Raw genomic sequence first — 24,815 nt, 5'->3', positions numbered from 1 at the left:
CATAATTCAGTGGCCAGATGCACAGCTGCCTGGCAATGATCCAAAAAGAACATTTTGTCTCTAAACAAAAAGAGTGAAAGCAAGACTGTTGCAGCCAAAGGCTATAAAGTTTGCCAGCCAAGCATACAATCATGTCTTCATCATGTCTATTAGTTTTGCTTTACAAACCCTACTTCAAGCCTAATCTTGTGCAATTAATCAATTTAAACCAACTGCAGACAAGCCCATTAACAAAATGATGGGGGGAGGGAAAAAAAACCCCACTCTTTTCTGCTTATCTTTCCAGAGATAAGCAGAAAAGAGTGAACGACTGTTCTGAGAGTATAGAGATGCAGCATATGGGGACGAAGTGCTAACTAGAACTGACAGGACTGGTGACTGAGGCAGAGAAAATTAATGAGGATTTGAACTTCAAACTATGTCAAAACTTACGGGAAATGTCAAGAGAGGAGATTTTTAATTAACTCAAAGTGCCTCCAAGTTTAAACTCTCATAGAAATAGCAATAAAACTGTTTAAAATCTATAACTTATTACATACTTTCAGGGATCAGCTGGACAACACTGTGCAGAGTACTAAAGATTTACAATTTAGCCTTTTTTTGGATGTTTTTTCATCCGCTGATCATTGCACACTCCCAGCAGCTCCCCCCTCTGTCACCAGCCACGTTAATCAGTACAATGGTAAACGGACTGGTTCTTATATAGAGCTTTTCTTCTCTGAGCATTCAAAGTGATGGTCTCATTCACCCATTCACACACATTTATACAAACATATTCACACCGATTAACGCATTGGGAGAAAGTCAGGGTTCAGTATTTTTCACAAGGATACTTTGGCATGCAGACTGGAGCAGTCAGGGATCGAACCACCGACTTTCCGATTAGCGGAAGACCCACTCCACTTCCTAAGCCACAGCAATAAAAATGCCCTCCAAAAAACTGAACTTATAATAAAGAGTGAGCACACTGCAGTCAGCGTCAGGCCTGCCACAATGCCACAAATATCTGTTGAGCTCACTGCACCAGTGTCTCACCTGAGACTCTGAAGACACTCTGAAGACAAAAGGTCACAGCAAATACAGCACAGCTTTTTTCTCTTTTAAGATTTATTTTTGGCCTTTATTTTGACAGCAGACAGGAAAGCGCACACGCGGGGGGGGGGGGGGGGGGGGACACAGGAAATGGCCTGAGGCAGACTGAAACCAAAGGCCTTGCACTGGCCTTTCAGCATACGGATCGCCCACTCAACCTGAAGTATTGGTGCAATAGTCGGAAAGGGCAACCCACAATTAGTTTGTGTTTAATAAAAATTGGAAAAGTTTCCAGTTGATCACAATTTCAGACTCATTTTTTATTTAGTCCATCATTTCCAGACTTAAGCTGGTCTGGAAATGCAGAGTTCCAGCTGGCATTAAGTCATACACAGTTTTATTTCACAGGAGGTGAGTGGCACACGTTCTTAAACTAAGGTAAGTCTCATGTGACAGACGGGTAACGATGGTCAAAGACAGGAAGTTATTTTAGACGATGTTTTGGAAGACACTGTAAACACCGATAAAATGACCAAAAAGAAAAATTCTTGTGTATTTCTGTTGTGTTGTAGTAAAACTGACCTGATGCATTATACATCACTTGATGTCTGTGCACCGCGGCGCTCTCTCACTGCTAAGTCTGAATGAAGCTGTGAGGAGCATTAATGTTAAAGTGACCCACATCTGAATGATGTTACTTCAACAGAACATTATTTATCCTACACAGGAAAGCAGCTTTAGTTTTAACAAGTAGAGCATTATTATTAATGGGAATAACTGATGAAAAAAAATTGAAATTGAATATTAGATAAACAACCTAAAGCACGCCAGCGTAATTTCAAAACCACAAGTCAGACTGTATTAAGTATTTCTCTAAGTGTAATAACAGAGGGTGTAACTATTACAAAAAGATGTATCTGAGTAAAACACTGATCATTGCTAGCGGTTTTTTGTTTGTTTTTTTAAAAAAAAAAAATAGTTCTTCTACTTCAGCAACTTTCTTACTTTCTTTGGAAAGAAAGTAAATGGCTCGTGGTGCACTGAAGAAAGAAAATCTGTGTTGAACAGAAGCAAAAGCTGAAAGCATGCGCCCACAAGTCCACAGGCCTGTTGATACTGTTCTCCTCCACCCACCTCTTTAACCTCCAGCAGCCGTCCTGGATACTGACTCTTGGCTCGCCGGGCTGCAGCTGGAGATTTGTGGTGGGTGATTGTGACAATGTTGCTGGGTGTAGCAGGGTGGCCCAGGTGCCTCGGAGATCCCGGGGATGAAGTTGGGGTTAGGTGGGGAAGGAGAGAGAAACTACGGGTCCGACCAGAGGAAGAGGAGCCCTGAAAGGGGAGAGAGTTGTAAGGGGATTTAAAGATGACAGGAACATGATAATGTAAAGGAATTCAAAATAAATAGGGTTCAATAAGATGTATTCACTATTACACATATACAGAAAATAGTTTTATGTTTATAAGGTTCTTTGTTGTTTGTTATGACGACATCATCTAATGAGATGGGTTTCTCATTTCCAACTCATCACAATGGAGGCTTTGTTTAAATGTTTAAGCTCACTTTGTAAGTCATGGTAAACAGACTGTTACTTACACGGTACTAAACTTACTGAGCACAATAAGCCACTTTCATCCATTGACACACAATCATACAGTGCTTTGTCCTACAGTTATATGGCAAAGAATATACAGCGGCTTTCAATTCTGAGGTTTTACCTATCAGGGCATAATAAAAATAATCTGATCCTTAGTTGGTCTTGAAATTAGGCAAATGCAACCTCACATGAACAATAACACATGACATATGTGTTATGTTGTTATTTATTTAACAAAAACTAAGCTAAAATGCAGAAGCAGCGCGTGAAGTGCACCCTTACTGTTTCCATAGGAATTAAGAGGGTTAGCAGCAGCCAGGTGCTGCTACTCAAACACACTTGATTAACTGATAAGACTCTCCAGGCCTGAGTTTGGATGTTAAACATTAAAGTTGATGACAGTGCCATTAGAAAAAGACTGAAAAGTACGGCTTATTTGGAAGGGCTGCCGGGAGAAAGCCTCTTCCCTCTAAAAAGAACTTAGGTTTGCAAAATTGCATCTGAAAAAGCAAACAAACAAAAAGCAAACAAACAAAAAACTCATGACCTCTCAAACAATGTTCTTCGGACGAACAAGACCAAAGTGGAGATGTTTGGCCATAACCCAAACATCTCCACTAAACGCAGCATATCAGCACGAACACCTCATTCCAACTTGTCAAGCATGGTGGTAGAGGGGTGATGATTTGGGCTTGTTTTACAGCCACAGGACCTGGGCACCTTGCAGGCACTGAGTAGACCGTGAACTCCTCTGTATACCAACATGTTCTAGAGCAGGGGTCTTCAACTCCAGGCCTCGAGAGCCGGTGTCCTGCAGGTTTTAGATGTGTCTCTGCTTCAACACACCTGAGTCAAATATAGAAGTCATTAGCAGGACTCTGGAGAACTTGACTACATACTGAGGAGGTAATTCAGCCATCTAAAACCTGCAGGATACTGGCTCTCTGGGCCTGGAGTTGAAGACCCCTGTTCTAGAGTCAAATGTGAGGTCATCCCTCTGACAAGTAAAGCTTGGCTGGGTCATGCAACAGGACAATGGCCCTCATTCACCAATATGTGAATGGAAATATTCTTGATTTGCACATAAAAAAACAAATGCATCAACTCGATTGAAATGCTGTGGTGGGGCCGAGCTGTGCATAAACAGATGCCCTCAAACCTCAATGAACTGAAGCAACGCTGTAAAGAAGAACGGCCAAAATTCCTCCACAACAATATAAGAGAAAGTGATTACATCAAGTTATTGCTACTAAAGGTGGCTCCACAAGCAAATAACTCATGGGGTGCACTTCACAGGACTGCTTTTGCACTTTGGCTTAGTTTGTGTTAAATAAATAATGACACGGTGTGATGTGTGTTGTTATTCCCCAGTAAAACTGTTACCTTAAAATATTTTATCGTGATACAAGTGACCAGATAGATGGTGGGTGCCTCAGCTGAGTTTTATCAAAAGACAGAATCACCCTTTTGTTGTTTTGTTTCCCTCTGCGGCAAAGCTTAAATCACATCACATCTTTCATTTTGATGCCTCCTTTGCTTCCCCTCTGCGACTCTTGTCTCCTCACTTCGCTGACCTCCACATTCACACAGGCAGCGATGTCAGACCACTATCTCTCTCTTCTGCAACTACTCTCCATTAGTATACTGCAGCAGAGAGGCAGCACAGATTTATCCCCCAGAAGAGCACAGAGGTCTGGTCACCGCAGCGGTAAAAATAAAATGGATCAAATAAACTTCCACCCCAGAGAACCACACAATGAGAGGGGAAAAAAAGTGCTGCTCGCTCTGCAGTAACCAAGAAGATCAAACCCATCACGAACCTGCCATTGTAACAGATCACGGAGATAATCAGGGAGCCCCTGCTTGTTCTCTTCCTTTCACATAATAAAATTGCTCACAAGTTAAGAATATTTTCAATTTGATTAGATGCCTCATCAAACTCTAAGTGTAGGGTACTTGAGAAATCTTCTAGCAGAAAAATAATCAGCTCAGAGGAGAGAACGTTGTTGCATTGTGCACAGCTAAGTCACAAGCCATGAGTAACAGGAAAGAAGACAGCATTTCAGGAGTGTGAGCAGGCAGGCACGCTGAGGTTCTGTCCTTCAAAACTCGCACAGAGCCCCAAAACACTCCAACAAACTGCAACAAAAAAAAATTAAGAAAACTGTACAGAGGGTCAGTGCTGGAAGGAAGGAGGACAGACATGCATTTAAAGAATTAGAGCATTTTCAGATATGTAAATAACGCTCTAAATATTTGATTTCTGCCTTAAAATTCACTACTCAAACCCATTAAGAAGTCGTATGTTAACAGCACAGGTGCTTCACTGGTGTGGGCAGACTTGGCCCTGTGTGGGGGCAGACTTGGCCCTGTGTGGGGCATCATGGGTAGATAGACCAGTCAGCACGACAGGGAAAAACACTAATTACACACAATTACCCAGTCAGCAATAAACTGTGTTACAGAGTCTGAAATGCCACGACAAAGATGCACTGTATACACAAGAGTACCGAGCCACCTACATATTACACCTGCAGGAACTGCACGGCCATGGAAACCCACGCCATGAAGCTCCCGGCGCAGAGTTTTTGTGCTGATCTTACTGCCAGCACCGTACACCGTGCACCTCAGCACTCGGCTATCCCGCTCTGTGACTTGATAAGTGGGCCTGAGTTGGTAAACACTTCCACTTTGCAATAATACCACTTACAGTTGATTGTGGAATATCTAGGAGGGAAGACATTTCACAAACTGACTTTGTGCAACAGTGGCATCCTATTACAGCAATACACATTCAGTGAGCTCTCCAGAATGACCTGCTCTTTCAAATGTTTGTAAAGGCAGACTGCATGGCTAGGTGCTTGATTTTATACAGCTGTGGTAATGGGAGTGAAAACTCCTGAATTCAAAGGTTAACAGGTGTGACCTGACACTTTCGCCCATGTCCTCTGTAGTGGTCACCAAAAAATAAAAATAAAAAAAAAAGTTAAACTGAAAGATGCTTTTTCCTTCAGTTCTCAGGAGGATATAGTGTAAAATGAAAATGAAATAATAAAGTTTAAGTCAAATTCCTGTAAAATTTTCATTTGTTTCAAACTACAAATATTTGGATCGCATCTCAAATGAAAGAACCAAGACATGCGGCCCAGCTTTGGGCCACATACAGCACTAATACTGGCGGTTAGTTTCAGGGTGCCTGTGTGCAGCGGTCCAGGGCAGTAGTGATAATGCAGCAATCTTTTGACTGAAAAATCTAATCAAAACATATTTCCAATATCTGTTTAAATGGCCCACTATTGATAATCTCTGTTGCTGTGCAGGAGGCAGGTTTGGTTCGACAGGTTCTCCAGGTTTTGACCTCCAGCTGGGTGTCCCCATGACGTTATATCAAGGAGAAGCTTTCAAGAATGAACTGCTCAAAGTTGGGCTTAAGACATGTATTTCAACATATCAAGTTATTCCTGCCTTCCTATAAACATACAAGTGGGGACCACACAGTATCAAGTATCAAGCAGATACCAGACTAGCTTACAGGGCAAATTTTGCCTTCTTGTGCACGTCTTCCTCATGTCAGGAGTGTGTGCATTTCCAGCTTCACAACAAAACAGGGATCACATGGTCATCAGGCTGCTAATCAGCTTGATAAAGAGCAGCTGTGCTCCACACTCAGATGAGCAGCACTAATTCTAAACAGGGTTTAAAACCACACCATTTAAGACACAAGTGCAGGAAGGTGGACAGAAATAAAGACTTATTGAAGGTTTTCTTTTTTTTCAGCATGTTAAAGTGGGAAGTGTTAATTTGAATTTGTAAATGGGGGGAAAAAAACAGAAGAAGAACAATGGCTGAGTTACATTCAGCCTTTCTGGTTTAAGGATTACCAGAGAGGAAACAGGAACTGCTAAACACTGCACGATGAACTGAATGTTACCAGCTCACTAAATAAATAGGCAGCCTCCTCCACCTTTTAGCTGGCTCAGTTTATGGTGGTCGTTCCACCTTACAGACTTGATGGGTAAAATGTTTTGCTTGGTTAGTTTGAGACACTAAAAATACTTCGTTCATGCAAAAACAAAACTAGAAAGTGGTGGATGGGCAACCACAACAATTTGATCTACATCTGCATAAGACTGAACACAACAGGAGATGGCCGAGATAACGGTGAAGCTCGTGTGAAGCAACTGGTTATTTAGGCATTTCTATGTGGGCGCACTTCACCTCAGTCGATTCCATTATTATGGGGTTTTTCCACTTCAATGCAAAGTCTACTTAGGAAACAAAACTGTACTCATCTGGTGATGCTTTCTCAGGCTGTGCAACAGGCTTATGTGGTCCAGTACCTCTTAATTTGTGTCACTTTGCAGGATTTTGCAGAGAAACTCTGAAACCAGGTCACATAAATTTAGACTATCACAACAAGAAACTGCAGCTGGCTACCTGCTGGGCTCAGCTGTGGCTGGAAAGGGGAACCTGGTTTGCTGACTCCACCAGATGCGACCTCTGATAGGACTGACAGCACTGCAATAAACAAGGTCAAACCGTCCTGTGGGAACTGATGGGAAGAGCTCCAGCCAGAGAGATAGATGCGTTTATTCATTCATTAAAGAGTCGGTGCTTTGTTGAACATGCAGCTTTCTCACTCATTTTTTCCCACCTCAGCCCTTTAAGGAAACCTTGGATGAGTACTGAGCAGCAAGTGGTGCAGAAGGGAGGCAACAACCACCGAAAATTTAAATCTGGACAAACTTGTGGCACAGTTACAAAAACAATGACGAACCCTGTTATGCACATAATTACACAGATTTGCAATTACATGTATTAACTACTGTTTTTGTTTCACAGAACTATTTCTCTATGGACTCATAGATGTGACACATAAATGTGACCTTTTGCTATTAAAATAGGAAAAAGGTCACATTTAAATTATATTTATTTAATTTTGTCCTCTGTCACAAATTGTAAAGAGTCCTGGAGGTTAACAGTTAGTCAGTTCTAAACTGAGACCACGTAACACCTCTGATAAAGTTTTCATTTAAATCTGCTCTCTCTCACACACACACACACACACACACACACTGAGCCAATCACATGGCTTCCCTTTTACAGTAATCATTGTGAACTTGGTGCCATCCTGCTGTGTTTTGCCCCCTCATCATTCCCCTTTCACACCCCACACACAAAGCAGCACAAGGTTAACACAATTTAATCCCATCTTCAGATTTTTGTTATGACCTGAAAACTGCCTGAGAATGCAAATGATTGTTTTGGACTTAGCACCTAGGATTAAGAGACATAAAATAAAGGGTGACTAATGTACAACAGAAAATTATAAATTGGGCTAAAAGGCCCTTCACACTCATTATGGAAGCTGTATGCTGAATTATTCTGGTTATAAAAGGAGGAAAAAGTAAAACAACTGTGTAATATCAACATGAAGATGTGCTGCCTTGCAGTCTCTCTCTTACTGAGCTTGGCAGAGCATCTCTTTGTCTGCCTGTGCTGCATGATCACAGCTACTTTCAGGGCTGTGTGCATTTGTGACTTTCCACCTAACAAAAGTGAGTGGTATGCATTTCCATTTATTGATCAAATATGTAAATGTGCTTATTTACAGGAAATGAAATACATGCATCCTAGCAGAAACTTCTGTTGTGATCAGTCTGGTCAATAAATGGCATTGATGGCACTCATCATAAGAATATAATTATTAGTTACAGCTTGAGACGAAAGCACGATGGAAGGAAATGAATTGAAATTGATTAAATAGCACATTTAAAATTGTTATTAGCTGGGCATATTGAGAAATGTGGATGCACACGCCTCAGTAAATAATAACCATCAAGTGTTCTACAAAGCCATACTATAAATAGAAGGTCGATCCTTTTGGCAGTGGCAAAAGATTTTCATGGTTCAGTGGTCGAGTATTAGGAGGATTCGTAGGAGGTTGGGACTGGCTATGTATAAATAGTTTAAGCAGGCAAAACAACCAACAAAATAACGTTTTCTCATTAAAAAAAAAAAAAACCTTTGCAGAAACAGAAACAATATTAAAACTTAGCTGAGGTGAAGTAGTTAATGTACAAAATGTATCAATAGTAAAAGTGCAGTGGAAAGAAATCCAGCAAATATTTTGACCTGAGTAACCATCGACTGGCAGCCTTTTCTCCACATCCAGTCTTGGTTAACAAGACCCATCAATGATGGGGAAATCTTCCTGCTATTAATGGAAATATAAAATAAGTAACACTACAGCCCCATTTCATAGAAAAAAGAAAAGAAAAACTTCAGCCGACATCTTATTACCTTCTGCACAACTATTTTTGTCCTAATTTGGAAGCCTTGCCCACATACTTTAAGTCACCCCTGGGTTAGTAAAGACATAATACATATTCCAGCAAAAATATGCTTTCAATATTAACAAAACTGGAGCCTATTCTAGTTGTAATAGGGCAGGAGGCAGGGTACACTCTGGACAGGTTGCCAATCTGTCCCAGGGCTAACACAGAGAGACAGATGACCATTCATAATCACACCTTTTTCATTAAGAATCATTAATTAACCTGACCCCATGCATGTATTCAGACTATGGGAGGAAGTTGGAGTACCAAGAGAACATGCAAACTCCACACAGACTCCAGGCTTGAAGGTGACTGTACTAACCACCGCACCACCCTATCACCCACAACTGTTTTATATTGCAGTTTTATCAATTTAAAAATGAAGTTAATAAACTTTTATCTTCAGCGAAGAGTAAAAAGGAAAAGAAAATTGGTTCATGCTGCAAGGGCCACTCCATCTCCTACTTTCGTGCTCATCTCCCATCCTGCTGAGCTAGCGTACTTCACACTGAACTGCTTGGATGTTGTGTTTATAATGCTGACATCGAGGGGCAGAGAGATGATGTCTGTGACGGTCTCAGAATGAATTTACATTTAGATGAAGGTAAATGGCTTTAAAGTGTTGCTCATAAAAAAAACAAATAAAAAAAACAAAACAGGCTACAGTAGTCTGTGCACATGGAGAAGAAGTCATGTGGCCATCTGTTTGCTACCATTTAGTCACCAAAGATAACTACCAATCAAAAGACATTAAAAAAAACAGAAGCACATTCAGTTCATTGCAATAATCTGACTGATAGTTCATGCATTGTCTGACTGGACCTCTTGGTGCAGAATCATCAACATCTGTGGTGCAGTTTTCACCTTCTACAGCAAACAGTTTTGGCCCAGGAGATAACACTGCAGTTTCAACCATGTTTGCTGAGGAGTAAGGAAATAATCATAACATACATGAAGCATTTGACTTAAATGTGCACCAATGTTTCCAATGCACTCCTCAAACTAACACACAAAACCAACATAAATGTTACAGGTTTGACGACAATCACATAAAAAAGAAAGTACTAAGGGTATATTAAGGACAACCTTACTACTTCTGTAGGAAATAGGAAGGCAAGTAGAGGCCAGCTGCTGTTAATCAAATGCATTTAACAAATTGATCATCAGCAAGTGTGAGCACCTCTATAAAACCAGAAGTTTGGACAGTTTCATGGTCTGGAGCATTCAGGTGTGTGTCAACCCATTACTGGAGGTCCCATCAAATTCACCCCAAGGTCAGACCATGCAATGCTCAGAGAAACTGCAAAAAAACCAAAGAGCTCTATCTCAGACTTTACAGGCCTCAGCATGATAAACAGTTGGTGAGTGGTTGCTGCCTGTTGCTAGATTAAATTGGTTACAAAAAGGGTGCTGCACCAAAAACCTCCTTGCGATTGCTTTGGCCGCTTGGAGAATGCCCCAGTTGCCTATAGTGTGCACGGAAGAGGCTGACTTTTTTTGTGTTTGCTGTCTGCAAACACTCGCTAAATTAATGCAAAAGATAGTGAAACACAAACCACAAACCTTTTTTAAACCTGTGGATTGCAGTGGTAAGACACAACTTTTACTTTCAAGGTATTTCCATTTCCAGTTTGCATTGCATGTTTCACACTTTCATTACCCCTCAGCGAGTAGGCGGCAAGTCTTTGCTGACAAGTCAGTGTCTTCCATGCAAACTATAGGCAACTTCAGCAATCTGCTAGCAACCAAAGCAATCTCAAAGAGGGTTTTCAGTGCAGCACCATATACCTCTTTGCGACTAATTTTACCTAGTCTCCCAGCAACCACTTGACAACTGGTTGGGGAACACACATTTTGCCTTAGCGCCTGGTAATTGTCAGGGGATCGGTGACCAGTCTCTAAGCCTCTGTGACTGAGTCCCAAAAAGAACAAGGCAGCACAGCTTAAGTTTCCAAAGCTGCATCTCAACAAATCACAGAACCTCTGGAACAATATCCTTTGGACAGACAAGACCAAGGTAGAGATGTTTGGGCATAATGCACAGTCCCACATTTGGCAAAACCCAAACACAGCATATGAGCGCAAACACTTCATACCAGCTGTTATTTATTCACACTTGTATAATTCTTAAAATGTGCGCTACATGTATGTGATTGGAGGTAAAGAGAGCGATATCTGCTAAGATCTGCTGACTCCAAAACTGTTAACTAGCTCCCATTTTGTCCACCCCCCTGGTTATCTGCACCTACCTCCTATTGAAGAGGAGCATGGCATGCAACCATATTTTCTGCTACATGCTCAAAATAAAAGTCAGCTCTGACTGAACCTGAAGTTGATCAACACTTTTTTTTTTTCCATAAAAGACTCACAAGGAAAATAAATCCTTGGCCCCTGTTTGTAATAAATCATTCCTGCCACACTTTCTGTGTCACAGACATGTGTTATCAGAGATGTAGCTGTGCCTCCACCGCCAGCTGCCTCATCATCGGAGTCGTTGCGATAACGATCTGGGAGGCAGACAACGTGGCTCGGCGAGGGATCAGACCACAGCAATGCGTACAGTAATAACAGCTGCTGCCGTGGAAATGCCCCACAGTTACTCAGCTCCACAGGACAGAAGGGAAAAGAGTGATAAAACATTTTCTCTTCCCACTTTTTCCTTACTTATCCAATTTTCTCTCATCTTTTGATTGCTTTTCTCATTATGGCCGAGCACAGTAATTGGAATCCCCCCACCAGCTCCAGCTGTGCAGCAGTTTGATGTGTTGAAAAGCTACATGTTGAATAAGCTAGTCAGGAATCAGGCACCATAATGAGGCTGTAAACTATTTAAACTATTTATTCAATAGAAAGTTGCATGAAAGAGGGTTTTTGCAAAGAGGCATGGACAGATTTCTACACTTGAGGAAAGACAGTTTTCCCTGTCTGGCATTTGAAGGTGAAACCGTGCGTGTGTGTCATTTACTCACCAGCAGCTCCTGGCCTCCTCCTGCTCTTTCCACACTCAGGTGTTCATCTGAGCCCTTTAGCTTTCTCACCTGAAACCAAACAGGCAAGCTAAGTAGAAGAAAAAAATGTGAACAAAAGCAGTTGTTTCCAAAAAGCGAAGAATGGATTTAAAAAAATTATATGTATCATAAATAAAACCATTTTTAATTGTGACACTAGAACATCGGGATTCATAAACATTATGTTGCACAGTGGTCTTTGTAGCATCATCAAAGTGGAACGCTCAACTTTAAACCTCTTTAAACCAATCACCAGATTGAAAGAAGTTTCTGTGAAAATCGTCAATTTTAGCTATAAAATTCTGCAAGCTCCCTCATGTTATATAAAGTATGTAAACGGGGGGAATATATATATACACTGCTCAAAAAAATTAAAGGAACACTTCAAATCTCAGTTGCAAAAAACTAAAAACCATCTAGACTGATAAGGACTCAATAATGAAAGGATGTGACAGCATTTAATGGAAATGAAAATGATCAACCTACAGAGGGATGAATTCAAAGACACCCCAAATATCAAAATGAAAATATGATGCAGCAGTTTTGTTGAAGTTTCATTGCAGCAACTCAAAATGGTACTCAGCAGTTTGTATGGCCCCCACATGCTTGTATGCATGCCTGACAATGTCAGGGCATGCTCCTAATGAGACGACGGACGTCCTTGTGGATCTCCTCCCAGATCTGGACCAGAACATCACTGAACTCCTGGACAGTCTGAGGTGCAACCTGGCAGCGTAGGATGGACTCGCACATAACGTCCCAGAGGTGCTCTGTTGGATTTGTAGGGCTCTGGAAGTCCTCATCCTGTTACTTGCACAAAGGAGCAGATACTGGTCCTGCTGATGGGTTAAGGACCTTCTACGGCCCTTTCCGTAGAAGGTCCGTAGAAAAGGGAAGGACCTTCTACGAAAAGGGCCGTAGAAGGTCCTTTCAACTCCTCCAGGATGGCACATCCTGGAGGAGTTGGACTAGCTGTGCAACCACTGTAGGGCCCAAGTATCGCCTCATGCTACCAGTAGTGACACTGACCCAAGCCAACTGCAAAACTAGTGAAAAAACATACAGAAAAGATGAGAATGGAAAAAATGTCAGTGGCATCCATCTGTAAAACCATTCCTGTTTTAGGGGAGAACTTCACCTTGAAAGTTCAAGTTGTGCCTCTTAAACAATGTGGGTTGCAGCAGTAAGCCACAACTTTCTCAGTTTCTGGTTTGCATCACATTTTTCCAAGTTTCACTACAGTTCTTGGAGTAGGAGAGTAGGAAGTCAGGGTCTTCCATATTTTCCATGATCCCAGTAATCAATCATTGACCAAAACAATCACAAGGAGGTTTCTGATTCAGCCCCACATGCCTGTTTACAACCAACTTCACCTAGTGACTACCAGCAACCACTTGCCAACCAGTGGGGAAAAAACATATTTGTTTTCATTAGCAACCTGTGGTTGTCAGGGGGTAATTGACCAGTATCTAGGCCTGTGCGACTGGACCTTAAATCTCTACTGGGCAGTCTCAATCAGACAGTTTGGCAGCATCCAGAGTTACTAAAAGACACAGCAAGTCTTGTGGAGGAAAACAGAAAGGGAGCAAATAAATCAGTGTGGATGTAAAGCACATTTACACTTCCACTTCCATCATAGTGAAAGCAAGAATGTTATAGTTAAGCTGGTGTATGTAGATTACTTTTGTTTGACAATCTGTGAGTGACGTTCCCTGCATGTAACACTGTGTCCTACATTTTTCAGCGGAATGGCCTGGGAACACATAATTTTTCACTTAAAAATCAAGGACATAATAAAAACTGCAGCTAGTGAGACTGTTTCCACTGGACTTGGATAACCTAAAAGATGAAAATATAAAAATCTGGGATCTGTCGTCATTGGAACTGACATCTAATCTAAATTCATAAAGCTGTGAATAGCCAGATTAGATTCAGCTAAGTGCACAACATGGTAGTTGGTCAATCCTCTGTTCCTCCACTGTTTGGTAAGTGTATGAACAGACAAACTGATTCCCTGCTTCTAAAAAGGCATCATCATGAAAGCTTCCAGTGGATATATACACATCTAACACCACAAGTGATGTCATCAATGTGCGTTTTCTCATGCACATGCTCAGCATGATCAGTTTTGGTCACCAGCAGATTACAGGTCATCTATAGTTCGTTGGAAGATAGTGACTTGTCTGCAAACACGCCAACTACTTGTCGAGCGGTAGTGATGCGAATCAGAGACCATTCACCTTCAAAGTAAAAGCTGCACGGTTTGAAACTTGTTGGTTGAAGCGGTAAGGCATAACTTTTACTTTGAAATCAGCGTCAAGCATGCAGACACAGCCGTTACCAAATACCAAAATAATCAAAAGGAGGTTTCTGATACAACCCCTTCTTTGCGACTGATTTCACCTAGCGACAGCCAGCAACCAATCACCTAACAGTCAGCAAATGCACAGCTTTTCCAAGCAAACAAGTTTCAGACCTAAACTTTACTCTGCTTTAACAAGGACCAGTCACAAAATGATCCTTTGAGACATAAGCATCCAAAATCAGCTTGTCTGTTGCTAGCTGCAGCAAAAACAAACAATAAAAGCACAATCTTAATAGCTGTACAAACCCAACTTTAAAATCAAAAGTTTGCAGAAGAAATGACACAGTTTGTATTATTCCTCTCGTTCATGCACTGCTTATTTTCATACTGTCACCGCCGGCTGTGGAGCTCCACAAGAAGCTCTATAACAAGACTCAATCGCCACTGGATGAGGCGAATGGGGGATACACCCCACAGAGATACAGGCAGCGCGAACGCGCGCTCGCACACACACACACACACACACACACACACACACACACACACACACACACACACACACAACCTAATCCCTAGACAACCACACTAAACCCTAAAAGAAGCAACTGCCCAAACATTAATCCATGAAACCCACAATTGGAAAAAAATACAGTTTTTGATGAAGGTAGAAATAATACACCCAACTCAGTAATCCATTAGGAATAAGCCTACAGAGATAAGAAGAGGACAGCGCCGCCAGGGACACTTAGCTGCACATGCATCCATTAATAAAGCAGCAGGAGTGCATTACTGTACAATATTTCCCTAAATCACCAAGTCCCGTCTCTAAGGAAGCGCTAAATATATTCATAAATTAGACAGCAAGCAAAGTTTCACATGACAGAAACATGAGCTCTGCAAAGGGTCTCAGCTCTGAAATTTTTAAAGATGTTTTACATCATGCTCCTCATTTTTCCTTTTTGAAATCTTGTCCTCCTCGCTCACATTAACATGTCTTTGTGTTTCGCTCATTTTCACGTTATTTGTTTCCTTTTTGAAACGGCTGCTCAGTTACAAAGTGAGAGGCACAGTGTTCATCTGGAAGCATAACAGCGCTTGTTGTCTGCAGAGATGTGGCATTTATCTGCGTGGCATTTAATAAGGTCTTTGACTGTAGATTTGCTCACTTTGATAAGCATTCATGGGGTGAGAGCCAAGGAAAATGAAACGAGCTTCTGAATATCACCTGAAAGAAGATACAAATGGTGTGTTGAGATTTAAAAAAAAAATAATTTTTCAGTACTCTTACTTTCATGTCATCCATTTCAGTTTGTTTCATCATCGTACAAGTTCATTAACTTGCCCCAAAATGTCAAATAGGTTCATTGTACAGAGCCCATCTAATACAAACACTTTGAAATTCAAGATGCAGTCGACCTTCATGTTTTTTCAGCTATAATACAAATTTTTTGGAAATGTTCACGATAAAGTTACAACTCAATAACTTATTATGACAACAGTAGGAGTCAGTAGGAACCATGGTCATAAAAAGCATGAACATATGACCATATTAGTGATGTTAGTATAATTGTGAGAGGAAGGGCCCAAACACACCTTCTAATGCGACAGTCAACCAAAAGGACTCCCCCCATGATCATGACCAATAAGAGCATGATCAGCACCATCTAACAGGATACAAGTGATGTGCAACATGTGTGGCAAAGCGATGTTTCAAGCTGTCACATCCTTTGGTATTTCATGAAGTGCTTTCTTGACCATTTTGTGCATGCAGAGGGTGTTGCACGTTTAACCTCTGGCTCCAACTACTCGCAACCAGCCAACATTTTAGTGCAGTCACTTAGTCACAAGGTTTCCTTCCCATTAGTCACACTACAGTAAAAATGGGAACCGCCCAAGTGTTGATTGCAGTCAGGAATGAAGCACTGCACCATACTGATACTTTACTGCACTACACAAAATACAAATTTATTCAGAAGCATTATTGCACAACACTATTACTAACCATAAACACTACAATAATGAAAAGGTTGAAATTTGAGAAGGCTGGAAGACGTTCAAGTGTGGAATCTGGGATTTGCAATGCCTTATGGGAGTTCTTTCAACATTAACATTGTCGGTCACTTCACTCTAAAGATATCAGCAAGCTAACGCTTTTGTCAGTAAATGGTACAGCAGTTACACATAGCAGGAACTAGATGTAAAAATTTAGACACATTTAATCTGTATATAACTTGATTGCTTGGGCAGCAGCTCGCCACTTATTGATCTGGTGCCCTTTGCACGAACAGCTTTTGTAAGATTTCTTTCAGCAGGTCAACAAGAGGAGAATGACAGGAGAAGAAGAAAATGAGGAAACAATGTTAGATTGAATCTTGAGAAGGGTTGTTAAATGAGAGTCAAGAGAGTCTGTGCCATTTAGAACTTAAAATGGCAGCAAAGAAATCCGTCACTTTTCCATTTCCTCAAAGCCGGCAGGCTAAAGAGCAGAACAGCAAAGATACGGGGCATGAATTTCTTTAGGCACAACAGAACTGCACAGAGGATTTCACCTGAGGGAAATCCAACTCCTGTAAAAATAAAAAATAAAAAAACTCATGAACCCCATATGAGTGTGTCTGAAATGGAGAACTGTTGCATTTATAAACACACACAACAGGACATTAATCTTCAGGGAAATGTCAAGGTTCTCTGCTGACTTATCTTCCACAGCAACAGACGCCAAGAGCTGAGACCAGGGTCATGTTTATAACTCTGTTACTCTGTAATAGTGTGTGTGTACTCTGTGTGTGTGTTTGTGTGTTTTACCTTGGCACTGCTGTCAGAGTGACGTCTGGCACACGCTTGGAGCTGGCTGATCCAAAACTGCTGCTCTTTGGCATCAGAGGCTACAGAAACACGCACACACACACACCACGCACGCAACGCACGCACACACACACACACACACACACCACACACACACACACACACAGACACACACACACACACACACACACACACACACACACACACAGAGAGAGAGAGAGAGAGAGAACAAAAACTAATTAATAATTAATAATATTAAAGCCCTCAACCTCCTGCAACCAAACTATTTATTTGAACACTGCTGACATGGCCGATAAATTAGTGCATGCATTCAGGTGCAGATAAATATGCAGTTATAAGAAAGCCTTAAAGTGTCCACATCCACCGATGGTTAGTGACCACTTATTATCAGTCTATAGTGAACTCCAGCACTGCACTGACTTCGAAATTAGGGGCTCAACACACTGTAGAAAAAGATTTAAAGAACCTGTTATGCTTTTCTTTATTTTCTGCCATAGGCATAATGTTACAGTTGAGGATTTTAAACATAGCCAAAGTTTTAAAAAATTAGGTCAACGTACGTGTAAGTACTCAACATGAGGCAAAAGCTTCGGCTTTAGACTGCTCTAAACACTCAATTCCAGACAATTTACTTCTACTCTCGGATCTCCATGATGTCCGTGAGAGTGGAAATCCTCTCAGGCTCACACCTGTCATCAAGCACAGAAGCTCCACCCACCTAAGGTTCACACTTTCTGTTTGTGATAGGCAGCTAATCAGAAGAGAGTTTGATTAAAAGGGACAGGAAGTAAAACTGTGACCCTCCTAATGATAAAAAATATGGAGTTGGACAGATACAATTTAAAATGAGTTCTTTGCTAAAAGTTCTCTGTTATGTGTAGATAACACTGGCTCATCCCTTGAGTTAGGTGCCTTTTGTAAGGCCTGAATGATTCATAGGTCACTGTTAAGTGGCTTAACAAATAAAATGCATTCCTCTGAAGATATTCAGGTACAAGGACTGGACTCAAAATGAGTGAAAAAGGAGCCAATGTCCAAAGAAAAACTTTGAAAAACCTTCAGAAAGTCTGGAGAATTATCGATCAAGACCACTTTAAAAGAAAGCAACATTTAAAAACCAGAGACTCCATCCATCCATCCATCCATTTTCTTCCGCTTATCCGGGGCCGGGTCGCGGGGGCAGAAGCCTAAGCAGAGAAGCCCAGGCTTCCCTCTCCCCAGCCACCTCCTCCAGCTCATCCGGAGGGACCCCAAGGCGTTCCCAGGCCAGCCGAGATACATAATCTCTCCAGCGTGTCCTGGGTCTACCACGGGGCCTCTTCCCGGTGGGACATGCCCGGAACACCTCACCCAGGAGGCGGCCAGGAGGCATCCTAATCAGATGCCCGAGACACCTCAACTGGCTCCTTTCGATGTGGAGGAGCAGCGGCTCTACTCTGAGCCCCTCCCGGATGGCCGCACTCCTCACCTTATCTCTAAGGGAAAGGCCAGCCACCCTTCGAAGGAAACTCATTTCTGCCACTTGTATTCGCGATCTTATTCTTTCGGTCACTACCCAAAGCTCGTGACCATAGGTGAGGGTAGGAACGTAGATCGACCGGTAAATCGAGAGCTTCGCTTTTACGCTAAGCTCCCTCTTCACCACGACGGACCGGTGCAGCGTCCGCATCACTGCAGAAGCAGCCCCGATCCGCCTGTCGATCTCCCGTTCCCTTCTCCCATCACTCGTGAACAAGACCCCGAGATACTTAAACTCCTCCACTTGAGGCAAGAACTTGTTCCTGAGCCGGAGATGGCACTCCACCCTTTTCCGGCTGAGGACCATGGCCTCAGACTTAGAGGTGCTGATTCTCATGCCAGCCGCTTCACACTCGGCTGCGAACCGTTCCACTGCGAGCTGGAGGCCCCCCCCTGATGAAGCCAACAGAACCGCATCATCTGCAAAAAGCAGAGATGAGACTCTGAGGCCACCAAGGAAGAAGCCTTCCGCCACCTGGCTATGCCTAGAAATTCTGTCCATAAAAATTATGAACAGAATCGGTGACAAAGGGCAGCCCTGACGGAGTCCAACACCCACAGGAAACAAATCCGACTTATTACCGGCTATACGGACCAAGCTCTCACTGTGGTTGTACAAGGACTGAATGGCCCACAACAATGGGCCAGACACCCCATACTCCCGCAGAACCTCCCAAAGAACACCCCGAGGAACACGGTCGAATGCCTTCTCCAAGTCCACAAAGCACATGTAGACTGGTTGGGCAAACTCCCACGCACACTCGAATATCCTTGAGAGGATAAAGAGCTGGTCCAGCGTTCCACGACCAGGACGAAAACCGCATTGTTCCTCCTGAATCTGAGGTTCGACTAACGGACGCACCCTCCTTTCCAGCACCCTGGCATAGACCTTACCGGGGAGGCTGAGTAGTGTGATACCCCGAAAGTTGGAGCACACCCTCCGGTCTCCCTTCTTAAAGATGGGGACCACCACCCCGGTCTGCCAATCCAGAGACCAGAGACTCTTCCCTTAATAAACAACATTTACAACACTGAAACTGATTGACTAATGAGTTAATTATTAGCAAATCAGTCCAGGCTTATCTGCTGCAATCTCATGTAAATATTTTTAGCTCCTTCATGACAGTCAGACTGAGTCAATGTGAAACAACAATGAGCAATATTTTGACACCAAAAATGAAGCAGAGACACACATTTTATAGTGTTTCAAGAAAGCAATGTATGCAAGTTCAGTTTTCTTTTTTTTTTAAACATCCTGCAGTGCTTATTACTTGTGTTAAATCCAAACTCTTTAGCAAGTTTAACCAAAGAATTAACCCAAAAAGACAGAAACAAGTCTGTGTGCCACAAAAAACAAACTCTGAAAAGAACAGAGAATAAAAGCACCAGCAGACGGTTAGCCTAGCTAAGCATAAAGAGTCAAGATGAGCTTCGCACCTCAAAAGCTCACTAATTAACATATTTCATAAGTTTAATTATCCAGTTGTGGTTCTGCACAGTGAACTGGAAGGTAGCCACCATGAGGATACCACACACATCCCCACATGACCCCATTACACATCGCTTTCGATTTGTATGGATCAAACATGTTAATTAATGGTGCTGAGGGGTATAGCCATGCAGAGTCCTACTCTTTGTTTTCCGCTTCTTCCAGGCTATTTGCTAAGCTAAGCTTGCTGGGTGTAGCTTCATTTTTAGGGTACACATCAGAGGTATCAACTTTTGCTTCTAAATCTTGGTCCAGAAAGAAAGTGAGTAAATTTCCCCCAAAAAATATCAAACCATTTCTTACATTACTGACTGGAGAGTGTAAAACAATTAAGGATCCAGACCAGGGTTTGAGATGGAATGAACAAGTGACTGCTTTAAGCTACGATGTTTGTCAAAGGGCGATGAGGGCTGCACAAAAGGCATCAATGAGGTCAACCTGCTGGATGCCAGCAATCTCATTTGCTTCCAAATGATCAGTGAACTTGCTGACTGTGTTCCTGAATATTTGATCATGTTGCTTTCTGAATGATGTCCTGAGGGTTGGTATCACATTTGAACCTCTTCATTTTCCCGTCTATGCCAAATTGAGCATTCAGTATCCAAGAAACAACAGCAATTTGTTCGGCCAGTTTGCGAACAGCACAGGAAGTGGCTTGATACTCTCTGCGTGCATGTGGTTTTCCCCTCGGCACAGAGACAATCCACCCTGCTATCCAAACACAAACAGCCAGATTTGCTGACTAATGCAGTGAGCTGCAGCCTCCAGTTCAAGAAGACGCTGACTGTCTGCTCATGTTGACCTCTTCCAGGGCAGAATGGAAAATATTATCCATCTGATCTCATTTCACTGACTAATTAAAGAATATATGTGATGGAACTGATTAAAAAAAACCTTCAGACTGCAGGTCAACTCTAGCTGGAGCACAAACAGAAGAGGAAAAAAAGCTGTGATGAATGCAGGTCAGATTTCACTGTGCACTTCTTTATACTTTGTGCTTTATTATAATAAAAGAAAGAACTAAAAAGTACATTTATATTATTAATTAGTGTCTTAATTAGTATTATTAATAAGTGTCTTTAAATCCATTAATTCTTTTAAAATATACCTGAAACCTCTTTGGCCAGACCTTCTCAAACTGGGGTCCTTGAACCTAGAACTAAGTTAAGGTGTATCATTATAATAATAAAAAAAAAAATTTAAAAAAAAAGAAGAAGAAGAAGTGTGTAACTAAATATGGGGAACACTGTGCTAAAACAAAAACAAAAAACAACAACAAAAAAATATCCTGAGTAAATGTTAGCTTGGGGCAATAAAGACTTACATGATGTGTCACAATCATATCAATCTGTCCCACATCACTTGCTTTTGTTACTTTCCATGAAGTCAGATGACACACAATTAGTTAAACTACAGGAATGTCTTAAACCCATAAAGGCCTGGATGACCTCGAATTTCCTGCTTATAAATTCAGATAAAACTTATATTCCTGTACTCGACCGTACAAACCTTAGAAACGTGGTGTCTAACCAGATACTTACTCTGGATGACATTACACTCACACTGTGAGGAATCTTGGAGTCATTTTTAACCAGCATATGTCCTTCAATGCACATAGTAAGCAAATATGTAGGATTGCTTTCTTGCATTGGCACAATATCTCTACACATCTCAGACTGATGCTGAAAAGCTAATTCATGCATTTATTACTTCTAGGCTGGACTATTGCAATTCATTATTATCAGGCTGTCCTAAAAGCTCCCTGAAAAGCCTTCAGCTGATCCAAAATGCTGCAGCTAGAGTACTGACGGGGACTAGAAAGAGAGAGCAGATTTCTCCCATATTGGCTTCTCTTTATTGGCTCCCTGTTAAATCTAGAATAGAATTTAAAATTCTTCTCCTCACATACAAGGAATTGAATAATCAGGCCCCATCTTATCTTAAAGATCTCATAGTATGATATCACCCCAACAGAGCACTTCGCTCTGAGACTGCTGGCTTACTTGTGGTTCTTAGGATACTTTAAAGTAGAATGGGAGGCAGGGCCTTCAGCTTTCAGGCCCCTCTTCTGTGGAACCAGCTCCCAGTTTGGATTCAGGAGACAGACACCCTCTCTATTTTTAAGATTAGGGTTAAAACTTTCCTTTATGATAAAGCTTATAATTAGGGCTGGATCAGGTGACCCTGAAACATCCCTTAGTTATGCTGCAATAGGCCTAGGCTGCTGGGGGATTCCCATGATGCACTGAGTGTTTCTTTTTCATTCACCTCTTTTCACTATGTATATATACACCACTCTGAATTGAATCAGGTATTATTAATCTCTGGCTCTCTTCCACAGCATGTCTTTTGTCCTGTCTCCCTCCTGTGATGAGCTAACAGAGGCAGCTAAACTGAAAGCTGCACCGCTTTAAAATGACAACGTGAGGAGGAGAATTGAAGCGCTCTCAGCTGACATTCAGTCACAGCTACTGATAGACTTTGTTCATCTTAGCAATTTTCTATTCCGTTTTCCAAGTCAGACATTTCCAGTGCAGCTCAACTGATTGTTTTCATGGAGTATCCCTGTGAAGGGGACATTTTGGAGAGCTTTCTATTCTGTAAGGAGGTGAGGAAATATTCAAGCTGCTTACTCACAGGGGGTTTCCACAGCAGGTAGCTCCACATGTTTGATTTGGTAGAGTTTTTACACCGGATCCCCTTCCTAATGCAGCACCAAAGGGTTTAGTGTCTCTTCCCAAGACTGAACCAGGGATCTTTGAGCTGGGAAAAATGTGCAGCTGTTTGTACCGATAGCGCAGCGGCAATGACGGGCAAAAAGAGTACAGACACTGTGCAGATAATGTCCACGGATTATGACTACTCATTGTATGCTGCACAGCAAGAACTTGCTGCCAAAGACATGGATCTTCACTGTGTTTTGAACACAGCTGTGATTGAGGTTAATTTTAAAGTCGAGGGCACTGCAATCACGGCTGTTTGGATAACTTTGCAGGGATATGAATACTGGATTTAACGCACTGCTATGAGACTCAGATGTGCGATTGCTCTCTCGTGGTAAAGTTTTACAGCAGGTGTTATGCAGAGAGGATAAACCCAGCAATACACAATTTTTTGACCCAGAGAGTATGGCCAAGTTGGCAAATGTTGCCAAAATTTTCAACATACTCAATAGCCTCAACTTCTCCATTCAAGGAGGGTACATGTCTATTCTTGAAGTCAGCAACAAAAATCACCGCCTTTATGAAGAAAACTGACCCATGGAGAAGGACACAAAACAGAATAATCTCAGTCAGTTCCTCCACATAAGCAAGCTGCCTGTGGCTACAGTGAGCAAGCACTTCAGCACATACTTCTCTTTGACTGCAATGAAGAATAAGTACAGGACTCATTTAAAAATGGAGGATGATCTCAGAATCTGTTTGTCATCCTTCACTCCAGGAATAGAGAAGCGAAGTTGTGGGAGAGAGGCTCATCCTTCTCACTGATTTAGTGTGTTATTGATGTGTATGATGTGTGAACTGTCTTGTGACTTTGACAGAGCCTACTGCAAATATTAATGGCTTAATTAATAACACAGATGTTTAGTTTTTGGAAATAATTTGAAAAATGGGCAATAAGTTAAAGATTAATCACTTAAAAAACTAGTTTTTAAATGAACTGGGTTCATTAGGACTGTACTAGCATTGCTTTAAGAACTGTGGCCTAATTCCTTATGGCAATTAGGAGTACAAATGGCATTAATCATCATAGGCGGCAACCTACTTTTTTTTTTTGCTTTATCAAAAAAAAAGAACCTAAACCCTCATCCCCAAAATACACACAACAAGCTGGCTCATGGAGATTACTTATAGATACACTGACTTCATTATTTAAAACTTTGGCCATCTGTCACTGTAACAGTGTACACTCACTGGATATTTTATTAGTTACACCTTGCTAGGACTACGTTGGATCCTATTTTTCATTCAGAACTGCTTTAATTCTTCTTGCCATAGACTCAACAAGGTGCTGGAAGAGATTTCCTCAGAGATTTTGGTCCATGTTGACATGACAACATCACACAGTTGCTGTGGATTTGCTGGCTGCACATCCATGGTGTGAATCTCCTGCTCCACTACATCACAAAGGTGCTCTACTGCACTGAGAATGGGTGACTGTGAAGGCCATTTGATTACAGTGAACTCATCATCATGTTCAAGAAAGCAGTTTGAGAAGTTTTGAGCTTTGGGACATGGCAAGTTATCCTGCTGGAAGCAGCCATCAGAAGATGGGAACTCTGTGGTCATAAACAGATGGACCTGATCAGCAACAATACTCAGGTAGGCCGTGGTCTTTAAATGATACTCAGTTTGTACAAGGGGGCCCAAAGTGTGCCAATAAAATATCCCCCACACCATTACACCAGCAGCAGCCAGAACCATTGATACAAGAAGGGATGGATCCATGCTTTCATGTTGTTTATGCCAAATTCTGACCTTGCCATCTGAATATTACAGCAGAAATCAAGACTCAGACCATTTTTCCAATCTTCTGTTGTTGAATTTTGGGGAACCTGTGTGGTAATCTGAAGGCGACACGAAGTTTGAAGGTCTGTAGCAAATGACTGCAGAAAGTTGGCGACCTCTGCACCCACTGACCACGCTCTGTCATTTTACGTGGCCTACCGCTTTGTGGCTGAGTTGCTGTTGTTCCCAAATG

At 41.8% G+C, this 24,815-nt stretch overlaps 1 protein-coding gene across 1 annotated transcript in view; it reads right to left on the bottom strand.

Annotated features, from left to right (window-relative positions):
* The window catches only part of osbpl10a (oxysterol binding protein-like 10a), a 96,055-nt gene that overhangs the window by 45,672 nt on the left and 25,568 nt on the right, over positions 1 to 24,815 (bottom strand). Inside the window, exons 3-5 of the mRNA XM_030741803.1 lie at positions 17,087 to 17,166; positions 11,938 to 12,006; positions 2,167 to 2,364 (exon numbers count right to left, since the gene is read on the bottom strand). Of these exons, the coding sequence (XP_030597663.1) occupies positions 2,167 to 2,364; positions 11,938 to 12,006; positions 17,087 to 17,166 (347 nt within the window). The remainder of the gene's footprint in view (positions 1 to 2,166; positions 2,365 to 11,937; positions 12,007 to 17,086; positions 17,167 to 24,815) is intronic.

The sequence above is a fragment of the Archocentrus centrarchus genome, chromosome 11 (genome assembly GCF_007364275.1).
Source record: "Archocentrus centrarchus isolate MPI-CPG fArcCen1 chromosome 11, fArcCen1, whole genome shotgun sequence".
In the NCBI taxonomy this organism is placed as follows: domain Eukaryota; kingdom Metazoa; phylum Chordata; class Actinopteri; order Cichliformes; family Cichlidae; genus Archocentrus; species Archocentrus centrarchus.
The sequence above is the reverse complement of the archived record's forward strand: the minus strand, read 5'-3'. Positions and strand labels throughout refer to the sequence as shown.